At 43.3% G+C, this 17951-nt stretch overlaps 1 protein-coding gene across 3 annotated transcripts in view; it reads left to right on the top strand.

The window, feature by feature from the left end:
- Positions 1-2263: 2263 nt before the first annotated feature.
- The window catches only part of mfsd1 (major facilitator superfamily domain containing 1), a 57595-nt gene continuing 41907 nt past the window's right edge, over positions 2264-17951 (top strand). For 2 of the 3 annotated variants that reach the window (XR_010017661.1, XM_063045862.1), the window contains exons 1-3: positions 2266-2464; positions 14587-14639; positions 16553-16665. Coding sequence is in view for 2 of the 3 variants with exons in the window: in XM_063045862.1 (XP_062901932.1) it covers positions 2314-2464; positions 14587-14639; positions 16553-16665 (317 nt within the window). In the remaining variant the exon portion in view is untranslated. Of the gene's footprint in view, positions 2465-14586; positions 14640-16552; positions 16666-17951 lie in introns of all 3 variants that reach the window. The other variant, XM_063045861.1, reaches the window with a different exon arrangement.

Here is a 17951-nt window from a genome sequence, read left to right as displayed (position 1 = left end):
TGTGCCTACTTACTCTGCCACACCTTTTTATGCATTGCCATTAATCATAAAAGGTTCGGGAAAATTGTTTCTGATGTTTCAGGTCACATTTGACAAAATGACATTTTCATTCTGATTCTGAACCTGCAGTATCTTCTAAATGTCCTGTTGTTCTCCATTTGATGAATGTCCAAGAGAAAAGAAATTTAGGTGCTTGAAACTTTTCCAAGTTTGAAGTAAGTTTATTATCAAAGTCGATTTTTGTCACCATATACTACCCTGAGATTCATGTTCTTGCAGGCATTCACAGTAAATATAAAGAAACATCAATTAAAAACTGCACACAAGATGGGCAAACAATCAATACACACAAGACAACAAACTGCAAATACAGAAAGGAAACAAAAAAATAATAAATAAGCAAAAGGTATTAAGAACATCGGATGAAAGGTGCAAAGGTTGTAGAATCAGAAAATGCCAGAAATACTCAGCAAATGTAGAGAAAGAGAAAAAAAAGTCCATGACATTTTATCAAAATTTGGGAAAAACTAGAAATCAAATATTTGAAGTTGTAAATGATATGGGTCTGGAATACAGGACAGAACAAATGGAATATATTTTCAAATGGAGACAGAAATTACATGAGATTGAAGGCTTTTTAATCACAGTTAACGTATCTGAAAGAGATGGAAATTTAAGGGATGAATGAAGAAGAAAGAAAAATAATGCTAGAACGAGGATACGAACATCGGATGCTACGTGTCTGAAATAAAAGAGAATGTTGGAAACAATTCAGCAGGTTAGGCAAAAGATGGAGAGAGAAAATTGTGATTCTACAGCTTGATACCCATTCATCAAAACAGGCCACTTATAAGATGATGTTTCTTCATCTATTGTAATGCTTTGTGAGAATAATTTGAGGATCAAAATTTCAACATTGATTTAAAAATAATCGCATCTCAGGATCGATCCTGTGGACGATACAGAAGCATTCTGCAATTCACTTCCCAGGCTGAAGAAAATTAAAATCTGTTGAAGGAATTCAGATCTGGCAGCATCTATGGAGGCAGAAGTATAGTTGACACTTCAGGACTCTGCATTCAAAATATTGTCTATCCCTATGCCTTAACTAATGCTGCCTGAATGGTCGAGGGCCTTCAGCAATTTGTTTCTCGCTGCAAGTTCCAGCACCTGCATCTCCTTTAGTTACTATTATTTGGTTCTTCATTATAGAGAAGACCAGATTGAGTGCATTCTACGCAGCACATTAAATTGGCAGAGAAACAAATGATTTTTTATTTCAAAATATACAATTCAAAAATAAAATTTTGTACAGTAAACGATTCAATGACTACGTGGCAAATGAATTGCTGTTTAACGTTGAGGGAGTATTTGAGTCTCTTGACATTAAAATGTGGTTAAATTTCCAGCATTATACCTGCTGTCATTGCAAGTAAAAGTTGCTACGAGTGTCGGGTGAAAATGTCAGATTCTTGGAGGGAACAGTGTGTTTGGCAGATGTCCTTCCGTAAACTACACAGCATTTGCAAAATGCCATATCAAAATCTGAAAAACAAACATCATTATTGTTTACGATATTTTAAATATGTGAATGAAGAGACATTTTCTTTCAAGTGGACCAGTCAACACCATAAAAATTGACTTAACTGTTAATTCTCCATTTCTGAGAACCAATCACACTTTCACGTTCCTTTCCCGCTGGCGCGGTTACGTTCTGAGACGATCAATTCTACTTCTGTCATTGTCATTTTAGTATTTCTTTTTACAGTATTGCAAATTGCATTTCTTCAGATTTAACTGCAATCTTTGAACCATCCTGCTGTTTTGCACTACGTTACTTTCTGTGACCAAGCAATTTCATTGCACCCTAGTGTATATGGCAATAAATAAATCGACTCGTGAATATTGGATGATCGGGACCATGAATGTGATGAGCCAGGATAAGAATGGCACAGTTTCGACCCGACTGTGAGAATGATGACAAAGTTAATTTAAAGCAGTCGTAGTGCGATCATTCGAGTCGAGTAAGATGTCTTCTGAAGGGGTTGTTTATGAGGTGTGCCCAAGTCAACTTTAATTGTCATTTAACCATACATGAATACAGCCAAACGAAACTGCGTTACTCCGGGCACATGTAAAATAGAGAAAAACAAAGTTCCTCAGGTGAGAGAGACGCCGATCCGAGTTCCACGTATGGAAGAGGCAAGCGCTCCTTACGCTGGCTGACCCTGAGGTCATCAGAAGCGGAAGTTGCTGACTGGTCTCCAGGAAGTGTGACCTGGATCACGTGGGCGGGCAGGCAGAGCGGGCGCAATGGCAGGAGCGGAGGAGGCGGAATCTCTGCTGGGCTGCCAGGACGACAAACCGGTTTCATGTTGCGGTAGGGTCGCCTCGGCCCTGTGCGACCCCCAGCGAGGGCTACACCGGTTCGTGGTGCTCGCCCTTATGTGTTTTTTGGGCTTCGGTAAGTTTTCAGTCAGCTGACTTTGGACCTTGTGCCGCTGACCCGTCCTGGGGCATCTACTGCCGGAAGATTCCGGAACGGGCCGGTGGGATCCCGCATACAAGGTTCCTCTCCCCCCGTCTCCGGACCCGACCGACCTGCGGATTCCACATTTCCACCGCCCCGGGCAACTTCGTGGGATCCCGTCACACTCCCAGGGCCGGCCCGCGGAGCAAATTGTACAGAGGGATTTTTGCTGAGTTGAGTTCTGTTGGTGTTTCGACCCTGTTCCTTCATTGTTTTGTATTGCTTCATGTATGTTTTTGGTGCTGATATTGTCTAATTGAGTTTGCTTGTGAATGTAGACCTTGTTCATATTATTAAAGGTTCCTTTTGCCTTCAGGGCGGGCTATTGTTCCAGGACGAAGTTGTTAGGTTGCGCAACTGTCACGCATACGTTTGCTGTGGTAAATGGGAACATTTGGTTAAAAAAATTCCCTTCGGATGTGTTTTCTTTTTCATTTTATTTGCAGACTGCAGAAAGAGTTACATTTTTTCCTTGTACTTTGAATAAATATGGTAGGTCATTTGGCTCATCAGGTGCTCTCAGAGCAGTATGCTCTTTATCGATTACAGATCAGCATTTAACACCATCATCCCCTCAAAAGTGATCAGTAAACTCCCAAGACCTGGGCCTCAGTTTCCCTTATGCAGTTAGATAACGGATTTCCTCACCTGCAGACTCCAGTCAGTCCTGATTTGCAAAAGCATTTCCACAATCTTCGTCAACACAGGAGCACCGTCAACGATGTGTACTTCGCCCCAGGCTGTAATTGCTTTACACCAATGACTATCGCTAAGTCCAGCTCCAACACCATACAGAACTTTGTTGATGACACCACTGTTGTGGGCTGTATCAAATGGGGGATGAATCTGTATACAGGAGACAGATTGAAAATTAGGTTTTGTGCTGTGAGAGCAACAACCTCTCACTCAATGTCAGTAAGACCAAGGAGCTGATTGTAGACTTCAGGAGAGAGGTCTATGAGCCAGTACCCATCGGGGATCAGATGTGGAGAGCAACAGTAACTTTAAATTCCTGGCTGTCTCTGTCTCAGAAGACCTGTTCTGGACCCATCATGTAAATGTAATTGAGAAAAAAGCATGACAGTGCCTGTATTTCCTCAGGAGTCTGTGGCGATTTGGCATGTCATCAAAAACCTTGGCAAACTTCTATAGATGTGTGGTGGAAAGTGTGCTGACTGGCTGCATTACAGCCTGGTACGGGAACACCCAATGCCTTGAAGCAGAAAGTCCTTCAAAAGGTGGATTTGGCCCAGTACATCACGGTTTTACCCTCCTAATCATTGAGCACATCTACGTGAAACAGTCCCATAGGAAAGCAGCATCCATCATCAAAAATCTTCACCACCCAAGCCATGCTCTTTTCTCACTGCTGCTATCAGGTAGAAGTTGCAGGTGCCTCAGAACTCACACCACCAAGTTCAACAACAGTTACTACCCCTCAATCATCAGGCTCTTGAACGAAAGGGGATAACTGCAATAATTAAGGACTCTTTTATCTTGTTTCATTTTTGTTATAGCTATTTATATCTGTGTTTGCACTGTTTGTCCATTGATCCTGTTTACAGTTACTGTTCTATAGATTTGCTAAGTATGCCACAGAAAAAGAATTTTAGAGTTGTATGTAGTAAGATGTATGTACTCTGATTATAAATTTTACTTTGGCTTTGACTGGTAAACTCCAGACAGGCAGAATTAAACCTCTACATTGACCTCATGTCACTGGAGCAGTGGGAGAATCTGACTGAATCTGACTTTTGGAATTGAAATATACAGCAATATGCTGGGGTGTGAGAACAGTCCCAAGTGCAAAACTCAGTCCTTTGGCAATAACAGTATGGATTGTGCCTTTGCATGTGGAAACCAGGCTGTTTTGATTGGCTTTTAGTTGTCTGAAAATTACAAATCAACACACATTTTGTTTTGCTGAGATATAATTTATGAATAGAAGGAATCTTGTGAAGCTTTTTTGCTGGCTATGAATGCACTAAAGAGGTAGCCTACGGCAGATGATTTAGTATTATGGAATTATAAATCCAGCGTTGCCGTTTGTCACTGACGTCAGCATTTTCCTGGGCAAAATATTAACACAGAAAACCTATAGCACAATACAGGTTGTATAAAGCTTACCCCTGACATCTCCTCTGTACCTACTTCCAAGCACCTTAAAACTGTGTCCTCTTGTTTTAGCCATTTCAGCCCTGGGGAAAAGCCTCTGACGATCCACACGATCAATGCCTCTCATCATCTGATACACCTCTATCAGGTCACCTCTCATTCTCCATCACTCCAAGGAGAAAAGGCCAAGTTCACTCAACCTATTCTCATAAGGCATGCTCCCCAATCCAAGCAACATCCTTGTAAATCTCCTCTGCACCCTTTCTACAGCTTCCACATCCTTCCTGTAGTGAGGCGACCAGAACTGAGCACAGTACTCCAAGTGGGGTCTGACCAGGGTCCTATATAGCTGTAACATTACCTATTGGCTCTTGAACTCAATCCCACAGTTGATGAAGGCCAATGCACCGTATGCCTTTTTAACCACAAAGTCAACCTGCGCAGCACCTCTGAGTGTCCTGTGGACTCGGACACCAAGATCCCTCTGATCCTCCACATTGTCAAGAGTCTTAGAATTAATACCATATTCTGCAATCATATTTGACTTACCAGATTGAACCACCTCACACTTATCTGGGTTGAATTCCATCTGCCACTTTTCAGCCCAGTTTTGCATCCTGTCGATGTCCTGCTGTAACCGCTGACAGCCCTCCACACTATCCACAACACCATCAACCTTTGTGTCATCAGCAAATTTACTCACCCATCCCTCCACTTCCTCATTCAGGTTATTTAGAAAAATGACGAAGAGTCCCAGAACAGATCCCTGAGGCACACTACTGGTCACCGGCCTCCATGCAGGATATGACCAGTCTACAACTACTCTTTGCCTTCCGTGGGCAACCATTTCTGGATCCACAAAGCAATGGATCCCATGCCTCCTTACTTTCTCAATAAGCCTTGCATGGGGTACTTTATCAGATGCCTTGCTGAAATCCATATACACTACATCTACTGCTCTACCTTCATCATGTGTTTAATCATATCCTCAAAAAAATCCATCAGGCTCATAAAGCACGACCTGCCTTTGACAAAGCCATGCTGACTATTCCTAATCATATACCTCTCCAAATGTTCATAAATCCTGCCTCTTGGGATCTTTTCCATCAACTTACCAACCACCGAGGTAAGACTCACTGGTCTATAATTTCCTGGACTGTCTCTACTCCCTTTCTTGAATAAGGGAACAACATTTGCAACCCTCCAATCCTCCGGAACCTCTCCCATCCCCATTGATGATGCAAAGATCATTGCCAGAGGCTCAGCAATCTCTTCCCTCACCTCCCACAGTAGCCTGGGGTACATCTCGTCCAGTCCCGGTTACTTATCCAACTTGATGCTTTACAAAAGCTCCAGCACATCCTCTTTCTCAATGTCTGTATGTCAAGCTTTTCAGTCCACTGTAAGTTATCCCCACAAGGTTCTTTTCCGCAGTGAATACTGAAGCAAAGTATTCATGAAGTACCTCTGCTGCCTCCTCCAGTTCCATACACACTTCTCCACTGCCACACTTGATTGGTCCTAATCTCTCATGTCTTATCCTCTTGCTTTTCACATACGTGTAGAATGCTTTGGGGTTTTTCTTAATCCTGCTTGCCAAGGCCCCTTCTGGCTCTTCTAATTTCATTCTTAAGCTCCTTCCTGCTAGCCTTATAATTTTCTAGATCTCTATCATTACCTAGTTTTTTGAACCTTTTGTAAGCTTTTATTTTCTTCTTGACAATAGATTTTCAATTGCCTTTGTACACCACGGTTCCTGTACCCTATCATCCTTTCCCTGTCTCATTGGAATGTACCTATGTAGAATGCCGCGCAAATATCCCCTCAACATTTCTGCTGTGCATTTCCCTGAAAACATCTGTTCCCAATTTATACTTCCAAGTTCCTGCCTGATAGCTTCATATTTCCCCTTCATCCAATTAAACTCTTTCCAAACTTGTCTGTTCCTATCCCGCTCCAATGCTATGGTAAAGGAGACAGAATTGAGATCACTATCTCCAAAATGCTGTCCCACTGAGCGACCTGACCAGGTTCATTTCCCAATACCAGATCAAGTACAGCCTCTCCGCTTGTAGGCTTATCTACATGCTATTTCAGTAAACCTTCCAGAACACACCTAACAAACTCCACCCCATCTAAACCCCTCTCTCTAGGGAGATGCCAATCAATATTGGGGAAATTAAAATCCCCCATCACGACAAACCTGTTATTACTGCACCGTTCTGGAATATGTCTCCCTATCTGCTCTTTGATGTCCCTGTCGCTATTGGGTGGTCTATAAAACAAACACCCAGGAGAGTCCAGAGCCTGCTGGCCCCGACGCTAGCAGGCATGAACTTTCGGTTGCGGCCCCTGCCGTTGATCTCGGCGGCTCCAACACCTCAGGACATATTCAAAACCCGGACTCCAGCAACGACCATGGAGACATTCAAAGCGATCGCGCAACCACCAACTGCGACTCCAGCCTTGAACTCCAGGCCGGGTCTTTATGTGCTGCTGTTGTGACTCCCGTCTCCCCTTCCCCCACCACCACTCCGCAGCCCCGTCTTCCTCAGATCCCACCGTCAACTCCTGGGCCCTCAGAGGCTCCATCTTCCTCTCACCCCAACCCTCCCCTCTCCATTGACACCCCCAGCCTCCCCCCTCCCCCCTCTGATCCCAGCTCTCATCCGTGCCGGGTCTTTACCATCCCCTCCGACCTTCAACTGTCGGAGGCAGAACGCTCTGTTCTCAGTAAGGGCCTCACGTTTGTCCCCCTTCGCCCACACCTCAGCGAGTTCCGTGTTCGCCACGATGCGGAACTTTTCTTCCGCCGTCTCCGTCTCCGAGCCTACTTCTTCGGCAAGGACTCTTCCACCCCCACCGATGACCCCTTCTCCCGTCTTCAACCCTCCTCTTCTTCATGGACACCCCGCTCTGGTCTTCTGCCTGCTCTGGATCTCTTTATTGCCAACTGCCGACGGGACATCAACCGTCTCGACTTTACCGCACCTTGTCCCCATTCCAACCTCACTCCTTCGGAACGCTCTGCTCTCCACTCCCTCCGCACTAATCCTAACATTATTATTAAACCCGCTGATAAAGGGGGTGCTGTTGTAGTCTGGCGTACTGACCTCTACCTTGCCGAGGCACAGCAACAACTCGCGGATACCTCCTCTTATTTACCCCTCGATCGTGACCCCACTAAGGAGCACCAGGCCATTGTCTCCCACACTATCAACGACTTTATCCGCTCAGGGGATCTCCCATCCACTGCTACCAACCTTATAGTTCCCACACCCCGCACTTCCCGTTTCTACCTCCTACCCAAGATCCACAAACCTGCCTGTCCTGGCCGACCTATTGTCTCAGCTTCCTCCTGCCCCACCGAACTCGTTTCTGCATACCTCGACACTGTTTTATCACCCCTTGTTCAATCCCTTCCGACCTATGTTCGTGACACTTCTCACGCTCTTAAACTTTTCGATGATTTTAAGTTCCCTGGCCCCCACCGCTTTATTTTCACCATGGATGTCCAGTCCCTATATACTTCCATCCCCCATCAGGAAGGTCTCAAAGCTCTACGCTTCTTTTTGGATTCCAGACCTAATCAGTTCCCCTCTACCACCACTCTGCTCCGTCTAGCAGAATTAGTCCTTACTCTTAATAATTTCTCCTTTTGCTCCTCCCATTTCCTCCAAGCTAAAGGTGTAGCTATGGGCACCCATATGGGTCCTAGCTATGCCTGCCTTTTTGTTGGGTTTGTGGAACAATCTATGTTCTGTGCCTATTCTGGTATCTGTCCCCCTCTTTTCCTTCGCTACATCGACAACTGCATTGGCGCTGCTTCCTGCATGCATGCAGAACTCGTTGACTTTATTAACTTTGCCTCCAACTTTCACCCTGCCCTCAAGTTTACCTGGTCCATTTCCGACACCTCCCTCCCCTTTCTAGATCTTTCTGTCTCTGTCTCTGGAGACAGTTTATCCACTGATGTCTACTATAAGCCTACTGACTCTCACAGCTATCTGGACTATTCCTCTTCTCACCCTGTCTCTTGCAAAAACGCCATCCCCTTCTCGCAATTCCTCCGTCTCCGCCGCATCTGCTCTCAGGATGAGGCTTTTCATTCTAGGACGAGGGAGATGTCTTCATTTTTTAAAGAAAGGGGCTTCCCTTCCTCCACTATCAACTCTGCTCTTAAACGCATCTCCCCCATTTCACGTACATCTGCTCTCACTCCATCCTCCCACCACCCCACTAGGAATAGGTTTCCCCTGGTCCTCACCTACCACCCCACCAGCCTCCGGGTCCAACATATTATTCTCAGTAACTTCTGCCACCTCCAACGGGATCCCACCACTAAGCATATCTTTCCCTCCCCCCCCTCTCTGCATTCCGCAGGGATCGCTCCCTACACAACTCCCTTGTCCATTCGTCCCCCCCATCCCTCCCCACTGATCTCCCTCCTGGCACTTATCCGTGTAAGCAGAACAAGTGCTACACATGCCCTTACACTTCCTCCCTTACCACCATTCAGGGCCCCAAACAGTCCTTCCAGGTGAGGCATCACTTCACCTGTGAGTCGACTGGGGTGATATACTGCGGTGCTCCCGATGTGGCCTTTTATATATTGGTGAGACCCGACGCAGACTGGGAGACCACTTTGCTGAACATCTACGCTCTGTCCGCCAGAGAAAGCAGGATCTCCCAGTGGCCACACATTTAATTCCACATCCCATTCCCATTCTGACATGTCTATCCACGGCCTCCTCTACTGTAAAGATGAAGCCACACTCAGGTTGGAGGAACAACACCTTATATTCCGTATGGGTAGCCTCCAACCTGATGGCATGAACATTGACTTCTCTAACTTCCGCTAGGCCCCACCTCCCCCTCGTACCCCATCTGTTACTCTTTTTTATGCACACATTCTTTCTCTCACTCTCCTTTTTCTCCCTCTGTCCCTCTGAATATACCTCTTGCCCATCCTCTGGGTCACTCCCCCCCCCCCCGTCTTTCTTCCCGGACCTCCTGTCCCATGATCTTCTCGTATCCCCTTCTGCCTATCACCTGTCCAGCTCTCGGCTCCATCCCTCCCCCTCCTGTCTTCTCCTATCATTTTGCATCTCCCCCTCCCCCTCCAGCTTTCAAATCCCTTACTCACTCTTCCTTCAGTTAGTCCTGACGAAGGGTCTCGGCCTGAAACGTCGACTGCGCCTCTTCCTATAGATGCTGCTTGGCCTGCTGCGTTCACCAGCAACTTTGATGTATGTTGCTTGAATTTCCAGCATCTGCAGAATTCCTGTTGTTTGCGTTTAAACCCAGGAGAGTTATTGACCCCTTCCTGTTTCTAACTTCCACCCACAGAGACTCAGTAGACAATCCCTCCATGACTTCCTCCTTTTCTAGAGCTGTGACACTATCTCTGATCAGCAGTGCCACGCCCCCACCTCTTTTGCCTCCTTCCCTGTCCTTTCAGAAACATCTAAAGCCTGGCCCTCTAAGTAACCATTTCTCCCCCTGAGCCATCCAAGTGTCTATAATGGCCACAGCATCATAGCTCCAAGTACTGATCCATGCTCTAAGCTCATCCGCTTTGTTCATGATGCTTCTTGCATTAAAATTGACACAAATCAAACCATAGGACTAAGCATATCCCTTCTCTATCACTTGCCTACCTTCCCTCTCACACTCTCTACAAGTTTTCTCTATTTGTGAACCAACCACCCTTTCCTCTGTCTCTTCAGGTCTGTTCCCACGGCCCAGCAATTCTAGTTTAAACTCTCCCCAATAGCCTTTGCAAACCTCCCTGACAGGATATTGGTTCCCTTCAGGTTCAAGTGCAACCCTGTCCTTTTTGTACAGGTCACGCCTGTCCAAAAGAGGTCCCAATGATCTAGAAATCTGAATGCCTGCTCCCTGCTCCAATCCCTCAGCCACATTTATCTTCCACCTCACTCTATTCCTATACTCACTGTCGTGTGACACAGGCAGTAATCCTGAGATTTCTACCTTTGTGGTCCTGCTTCTCGACTTCCTTCCTATCTCCCTGTAGTCTGATTTCAGGACCTCCTCCCTTTTCTACTTGTGTTGCCGGTACCAGTATGTACCACGACCTCTGGCTGTTCACCTTCCCACTTCAGGATATCATGGACACAATCGGAAACATCCCGAACCCTGGCACCTGGGAGGCAAACGACCATCCTGTTTCTTTCCTGTGTCCACTGAATCGCCTGTTTGCCCCCCCCCCCGCCAACTATAGAGTCCCCTAACATTGCTGCTATCCTCTTCCTTTCACTACCCTTCTGAGCTACAGGGCCAGACTCTGTGACAGAGGTGTAGCCACGGTTGCTTCCCCTCAGGTCGGTTCTCTCCCCCCTCCAACCCCGAACAGTAATCAAACAGGAGTACTTTTGTTAAGGGGGACACCCATTGGGGTACTCTCTAGTATCTGACTCTTCTCTCTCCTGACTGTTACTCATTTATCTGTCTCCCTAGGACCCTGTTTGACTACTTACCTATAGCTCCCTTCTATCACCTCCTCACTTTCCCTGATCAGACAAATGTCATTGAGCTGCATCTCCAATTCCCTAGCCCCGTTGAACTCCTCCTACTCGGTCGCCCGCTCTTTAAAGCTGTCTCCTTTTTAAATCCTTCCTGCTGTTCTAACTCACTGATGTCCATGCGCTTGCCCATTCATGCTTCGATCAAACCGCTGAAGAAAAGTCTCTGTCCATTTAAATCCTCCCCACCGGTCTAACTCGCTGACGTCCATATATAGCCCTGCAGGCATATACATAAATCCAAGAAACACGCAACAGAACAGCCAACAAAAGACAACCAAGTACAAAAGAAAATAATGAATAAATATTTCAGGACTACATGATGAAGAGTCCTTGAAAGTGATTCCATACGTCGTGGAAACTGTTCAGAGATGGGGCGAGTGCAGTTATTGGCACTGGTTCAAGAGCCTGATGGTTGAGGGTCACAACTGTTGCTGAACATGGGGTGTGGGTCCTGATGCTAGCAGCGAGAAGAGAGCGTGGCCTGAATGGTAAGGGTCTTTAATGATGGATTCTGCTTCCCAGTGACAGGACTTCATGTAGATGTGCTTGGAGAGAGCTTTACCCATAATGGACTGGGCTGTATCCTGTACTTTTAAGATTTTCTGTTCAATAGCATTGGTGTTTCCATACCAGGCATGATGCAGCCAGTCAGTATACTATACCACACATCTATAGAAACTTGTGAAAATTTTAGCTGTCATGTTGAACCTTTGCAAACTTCGAAGGAAGTAGAGGTGCTGCAGAGCTCTCTTTGTAATTGCATTTGCATGCTGGGCCCAGGAGAGGTCCTCTGAAATGATAATACCAAGGAATTTAAAGTTACTAACCTCTGATTTCCCAATGAGGATTGGCTCATGGACCTCTGCTTTCCTCCATCTGAAGTCAATGACACTGGACAACAAAGATTATGCTTCCCGAGTACTTTTGGGTGTATTTTAAAGTAATCGTATTTTCAGGAGTACTTGTCTGGCCAATATTGCAACAGCCATGATGTTTTCTGTTGTATTTGTGAAGAGTATACACTTAAATCTGATAGACAGAGCATCACTCCACTTATTAAGAAAGCCTATGAGCTCTATTTTGGGTGTAAAACTGGGAACAAAGAAAAGGCCTGGGATCCTCACATTTGTTGTACAACATAGGCTGTTGATCATGGTTCTTGGCTCAGATGTACTCGGGAGTCAGTGCCGTTCGCTGTCCCAATGATATGGTGAGAGCAGAAGGATCATGTGACAGAATGCTACTTCTTTCTGACCAGTGTGCCTGGTTTCTCTGCTAAAACCAAGAAATCCATTGAAAGCCCTAATCTCACTTCAACCTTGAGACCTGTGCCACATGATAATAGTCTTACCTTACAATACTGAAACTGCCAGAGATGTGCGTCTAGAGGAGGATGCCATGATGCACGAGGCAGGACTGGAAAACTATACTGATACAGATTTTGAACCCTTTACGTTGAGTGAGCCTCATCTGATAACTCAATTTGAGTTAATTGACCTGGTCAGAGACTTGGGTTTGTCAAAGGCAAAAGCAGAGTTACTGGGTTTAAGATTGCAAGGATGAAATCTGCTACCACCAGACACAATTTCCGTGAGGGGTTCTGATATTTGAGACACAGATGTTTCACAGAATAACTGATGCCAAGATTAAGAAAGGCATTTTTGTTGGTCCTCAAACCAAACAGGCCATCAATGATGAGCAATTTGAAGAACTTCTAGTGGGACTGGAGAAAATTGCATGGAAAGCATTCAAAGATGTTATTGAATATTTTCTTGGCAACAACAGAGCACTGAACTACGTGCAGCTGGTTGACAACATCTTTCAAGCATAGAAAACCATGAAGTGCAACATGTAACTAAAGATTCAATTTCTGCATTCCCATTCAGACTTCTACCCTGAAAATCTTGGCCCTGCCAGTGAATAAGCAAGGTGAAATGTTTCACCGGGACATTGCGGTAATGGAGAAATGGTATCAGGGCAACTGGAACCCATCAATGCTGGCTGTTTGTTGTTGGAAACTGAAGTAAGAAGCCGCAGACAATAAGTACAAATGAAAATCATCAACAAAATATTTTAGCTTAGTTGAACTATTACGAAGCATCAGCACTGTTATGCAATTAAACATGTTATATTCAAAAGAAGTTTAATTTCTCATTTCTCCCAATTCCTACATGATACAAGTAGTTTGAAATTATACTTGTGTGTTCAGTTTCAAATAGTCTAGCATAACCACAAAATATTTCTGAGGAAGCAACAGTTTCAGAAAAACTTTGCTGTCCAGTGTAACTAGTTCCTTGTTCATGCTGACATTGAGTAAGAGGTTGCTGTACTGGCACCAGTCAGCCAGATTTTCAGTCTCCCTCATATATGCTGATTCATCGCCATCCTTAATTTGGACAACGACGGTGTTTTCTTTATCAAACTTGAATATGGCATTGGAGCTGTTCTTAGCCTCCCATTCAGAAGTATAAAGTGAGTAGAGCAAGCTGCTAAGCAGACAGCACCTGTGCTGATGGAGATTGTGGAGGAGATGTTGTCAATTGGAACTGACTGGGATCTACAAGCAAGGAAATGGAGAATCTAATTGCACACACAGGTATTGAGGTCAAGGTCCTCAAGCTTACTGATCAGTTTTGTGGAGATGATGGAACTGAATGCTGAGCTGTAGTCAATAAAGAACATCCAGATGTATGCATCTTTGCTGTCCTGATGTTCCAGGGTTGAGTGAACAGTCAATGAAATAGTATCTTCTCTGGACCTATTGTGCTGGTAGGCAAATTGAAGTCACTTCTCAGGCTGAAGTTGATAATGTTTCATCACCAGCCTCTCAAAACACTTCATCACAGTGGATGTAAGTGCTACTGGACAATAGTCATTGAGGCAAGTTACCATGTTCTTGGGCACTGGTACGATTTGAAGCCTGCGAGAGGTTAAAGATATTGGTGAATGCTTCGGAGATTTGATCAGCACAGATCTTTGGTACTTGTCCAGTTACCCCATCTGGACTGGATGCTTTCCATGATGAGTTCACTGTCCTGAAGGATGCTTTCACGTTACCCTCAGATACCGAAATCATAGGGTCATTGAGGTGTAATCGGTGTAATTGGCATCAACAAACAAATGAAAGTGCAGGCAATTATTAATATCAGGAAGATGTACAGAATTAGATTTATTGTCATTGACTTGGATGGTGTGAAATTTGTTATGCACCAGTACCAGACAGTGGCATAAAATGGCTATAAACTACAAAAATAATGCAAAAAAAAGAATAATGAGGTGGTGTTCATGGGCCATTCAGAAATCTGATGGCACAGGGGAGGAAGCTGTTTCTGAATTATCTGTATCTTCAGGTTCCTTAACCTGTGCTTCAGCTTTTCTTTTTCTCTTTTACAGGTAGCTATTTCTGTTATGATAACCCTGCTGCTCTACAAACCCAAGTTATGAACGTAAGTGTAAAAAAAACTGCATCATTAATATTGAAGGACTGACTGATTTTAGAGAAATATATTCGTTTGCTTGTTTCAGATACTTTTGTGTGATTTCTGTAATACTTTTAATTTTGTGAAACTTTGCTATATTGAATACTTAAGATGCCCTGACAATTAACAGTTGTGTTATCTACAATTGCAGACCGTGTGTGTGTTTGGAGCTGAGTCCTGTAACACTCATAATCAGAGGTGTGGGTAAATTTGTAACAAGCTGAAACCTTTTACAATCATCGCACTCTAATTCTGTGCAAATGACAGGGATTAGTGCAATGAAATAGTTCAGATCTTGTCTAAGTGCAGAAGTGGTTAAGTTATCTGTATTTGTCACTGGGGAAGTGTACTTTCTCTTACAAATGTAAAGCAATTCAACTGAGATGTCTGCATGAAATATGATCAAGTGTTTGCTCTGCTGTTCAGTAAGAATTTGACTGATCTTTTAGTTCGGTGTTGTTCTCCCACACAAATGTCATATCTCTTGATTTTCTTAATAGCTAAATACTGATCTTCACAGTCCTGTTGAGTTGAAAAAGGGGGGAGTTTGGGACAATTTTGCAACTGCTAGCAGATTGAAAGATTTTTTTGTTTAATCCTTTGAAGTGCAACAAACATTTATGTCCATTAAATGAATTCTTCACCTTTGAGCTTTCAGTAATTGTATACGCAGCCTTTCAGGAGGATCTATATCTTAAAAATAGTCCGTTTAAAATTTAAATTTCATCTCCAGTTTGCCAAGGAACAGCTTACTATACACAAGCATGGTTAGTAAATTGTCCAGTATTTGACCAAATGCAGTGCTAAGTGTGCTGTAGAGTTGAATCCAACTGTATCTCTGGAAATTTAGTCTATATATATATTTGAGTGGGAATGCATTTCTAGGCACTGTCATTTTCCGTTATTTAACTCATGAAGTAGGTAACCTTAATGTGCTTATTTTTGAGATCAATATTTTCAACTGAACAAACATAACATTCGCATGTAATTTTTTAAAAATACTACTGGTATATTTCCTTGCTTTTTTGTTTTAATGTATTTGAATATGAAACTACATTCCTGTAGTAAATATTTTTCTTAAACTTGTTGAGTTATTTGTATTTAAAGGTTTCTGTAAGTTATCCAAGCTGTATTTCTGTGGTTAAAATCACTTAGCTGTGCAATACTGAATTGAAATAAGTTGTATCTCAAACTTCAAATTGAATGTCATGGGTAAAAACCACTGTGGTTAACTCATGGTTTCGGTGTATTTCAAACAAAACTGAACTGCAGTGAATTGTGATTTAAAATTATTTTTGTATCCCTTTTCGCAAATTCACAAGACCACATTTAGTATCTAATTTGATTGTCATTATATTTCATCTTGATGATCCAGGGGACCAACGTTTTATTTCAAATTATTTTGTTATTATTTTATAATTTCAAATTCTCACTCAAGAAATTGGAATTTATCACATAATTTGAATTAATTAAAAATACTGATAATAAAGAAAACTCTGTTCTTACATTTGCTTTCTTATTTATGAATCCTTAATTCTTTCATGTGAAGCATGATTTCATTGTTGTCCTCCAGCTCACAATTATACATCTGAATGATCATTGAAAATTATCTAAAAATTCAGCAGAAGAGGCTGTATACGTGGAGATGTAACTATTGGGTTTCTGCCAATGACCTATAAATTTTCTCTAATTTTTTGTTTACTGTTTTTACTTATGATTTCCAGCATTTCGAATGTTTCATTTAATATGATATTAAGTAGTTGTGCATTATTACTTCATTCAATGACATCAAAATTAAATAATGCTATGCCCTTCTGTAAGATTTCAGAATTATCAACAGAATTTGAAAATCCGCTTATGAAAATATTTTTATCTTGCAGGATATGCATGTTAACACTTTTAAATTCATGGAGCTGTATGCCTGGTATTCGTGGCCCAATGTTATCCTTTGCTTTCTTGGAGGGTTTTTACTGGACAGAGTATTTGGAATGCGGTAAGACCAAAAGTAAAGATTGATTTTTTTCTTGTAAATTAGGACTGAAAATAGCAGTTTTTAAACACAGGTAGAGTTATGATCTGAAAAACCATAAGATATAGGGGCTCAATTAGGACATTTGCCCCATCAAGTCTGCTCAGTTATTCCATCATGGCTGATTTATTATCCCTCTCAATCACATTCTCCTGCCTTCTCCACATAACCTTCCATATACTTACTCGAGAATCTGTCAACCTTCACTTTAAATATACCCAGTGACTTGCCTCCACAGCAGCCTCATTCACCACCCTTTAGCTAAAGAACCTCCTCCTCATCTCTGTTCTGAAGGGATGTCCCTCTATTCTGAGGCTGTGCCCTCTGGTCCTCGACTCCTACGCTACAGAAAATATCCTCTCCACACCCGCTGTATCTAAGCTTTCCAATATTCAATAGGTTTCAGTGAGATACCCCCTCATTCTTAACTCCAGCGAGTACATGCTTAGAGCCATCAAATTCTCTTCACGCATTACTGGAATTCTTCTTGTGGACCCTCTCCAGTGCCAGCATGTCTTTTTGTAGATTAGGAGGCCCACAACTGCTCACAATTTTTTAGGTGCGGTCTGACAAATGCCTTCTAAAGTTTCAGGATTGTATCCTTGCTTTTATATTCTAGTCCATTTGAAATGAATGCTAACGTTGCATTTGCATTCCTTACCACCAACTCAGCCTAGAAATAATCTTTATGGAATCTTGCACATTGACTCTCAAGACCCTTTGCACCGCTTATTTTTGAATTGGCTCCCCATTTAGAAAATAGTCTGCCTTCTACCAAAGTGCACAACCGTACACCTTCTGACACTGTATTCCAGCTGCCGCTTCTTTGCCGATTCTCCCAATCTGTCAAAGTCTCGCAGACTCCTTGCTTCCACGACGCTACTTGCCCCTCTGACTATCTTCGTATCGTCTGCAACCTTAGCCAAAAAGCCATTAATTCCATTATCTAAATCATTGACATATAATGTTAAAAGAGGCAGTCCCAATAACAACCCCTGTGGCACACCACTAGGTACCAGCAGCCAATCAGAAGAACCCCCATCATTCCCACTCTTTCCCTCCTGCCATTCAGCCAATCTTCTATCCATGTTATTATCTGCCCTGTAATACCATGAGCTCTGTCTTGTTTAGCACCCTCATGTGCAGCACCTTTTCAAAAGCCTTCTGAAAATTCAAGTAAACAACATCTGCTCATAAGAGGAAATCTGCAGATGCTGGAAATCCAAGCAACATACACAAAATGCTGGGGA

This window comes from Mobula hypostoma, chromosome 4 (genome assembly GCF_963921235.1).
Source record: "Mobula hypostoma chromosome 4, sMobHyp1.1, whole genome shotgun sequence".
In the NCBI taxonomy this organism is placed as follows: Eukaryota; Metazoa; Chordata; class Chondrichthyes; order Myliobatiformes; family Myliobatidae; genus Mobula; species Mobula hypostoma.
The sequence above is the reverse complement of the archived record's forward strand: the minus strand, read 5'-3'. Positions and strand labels throughout refer to the sequence as shown.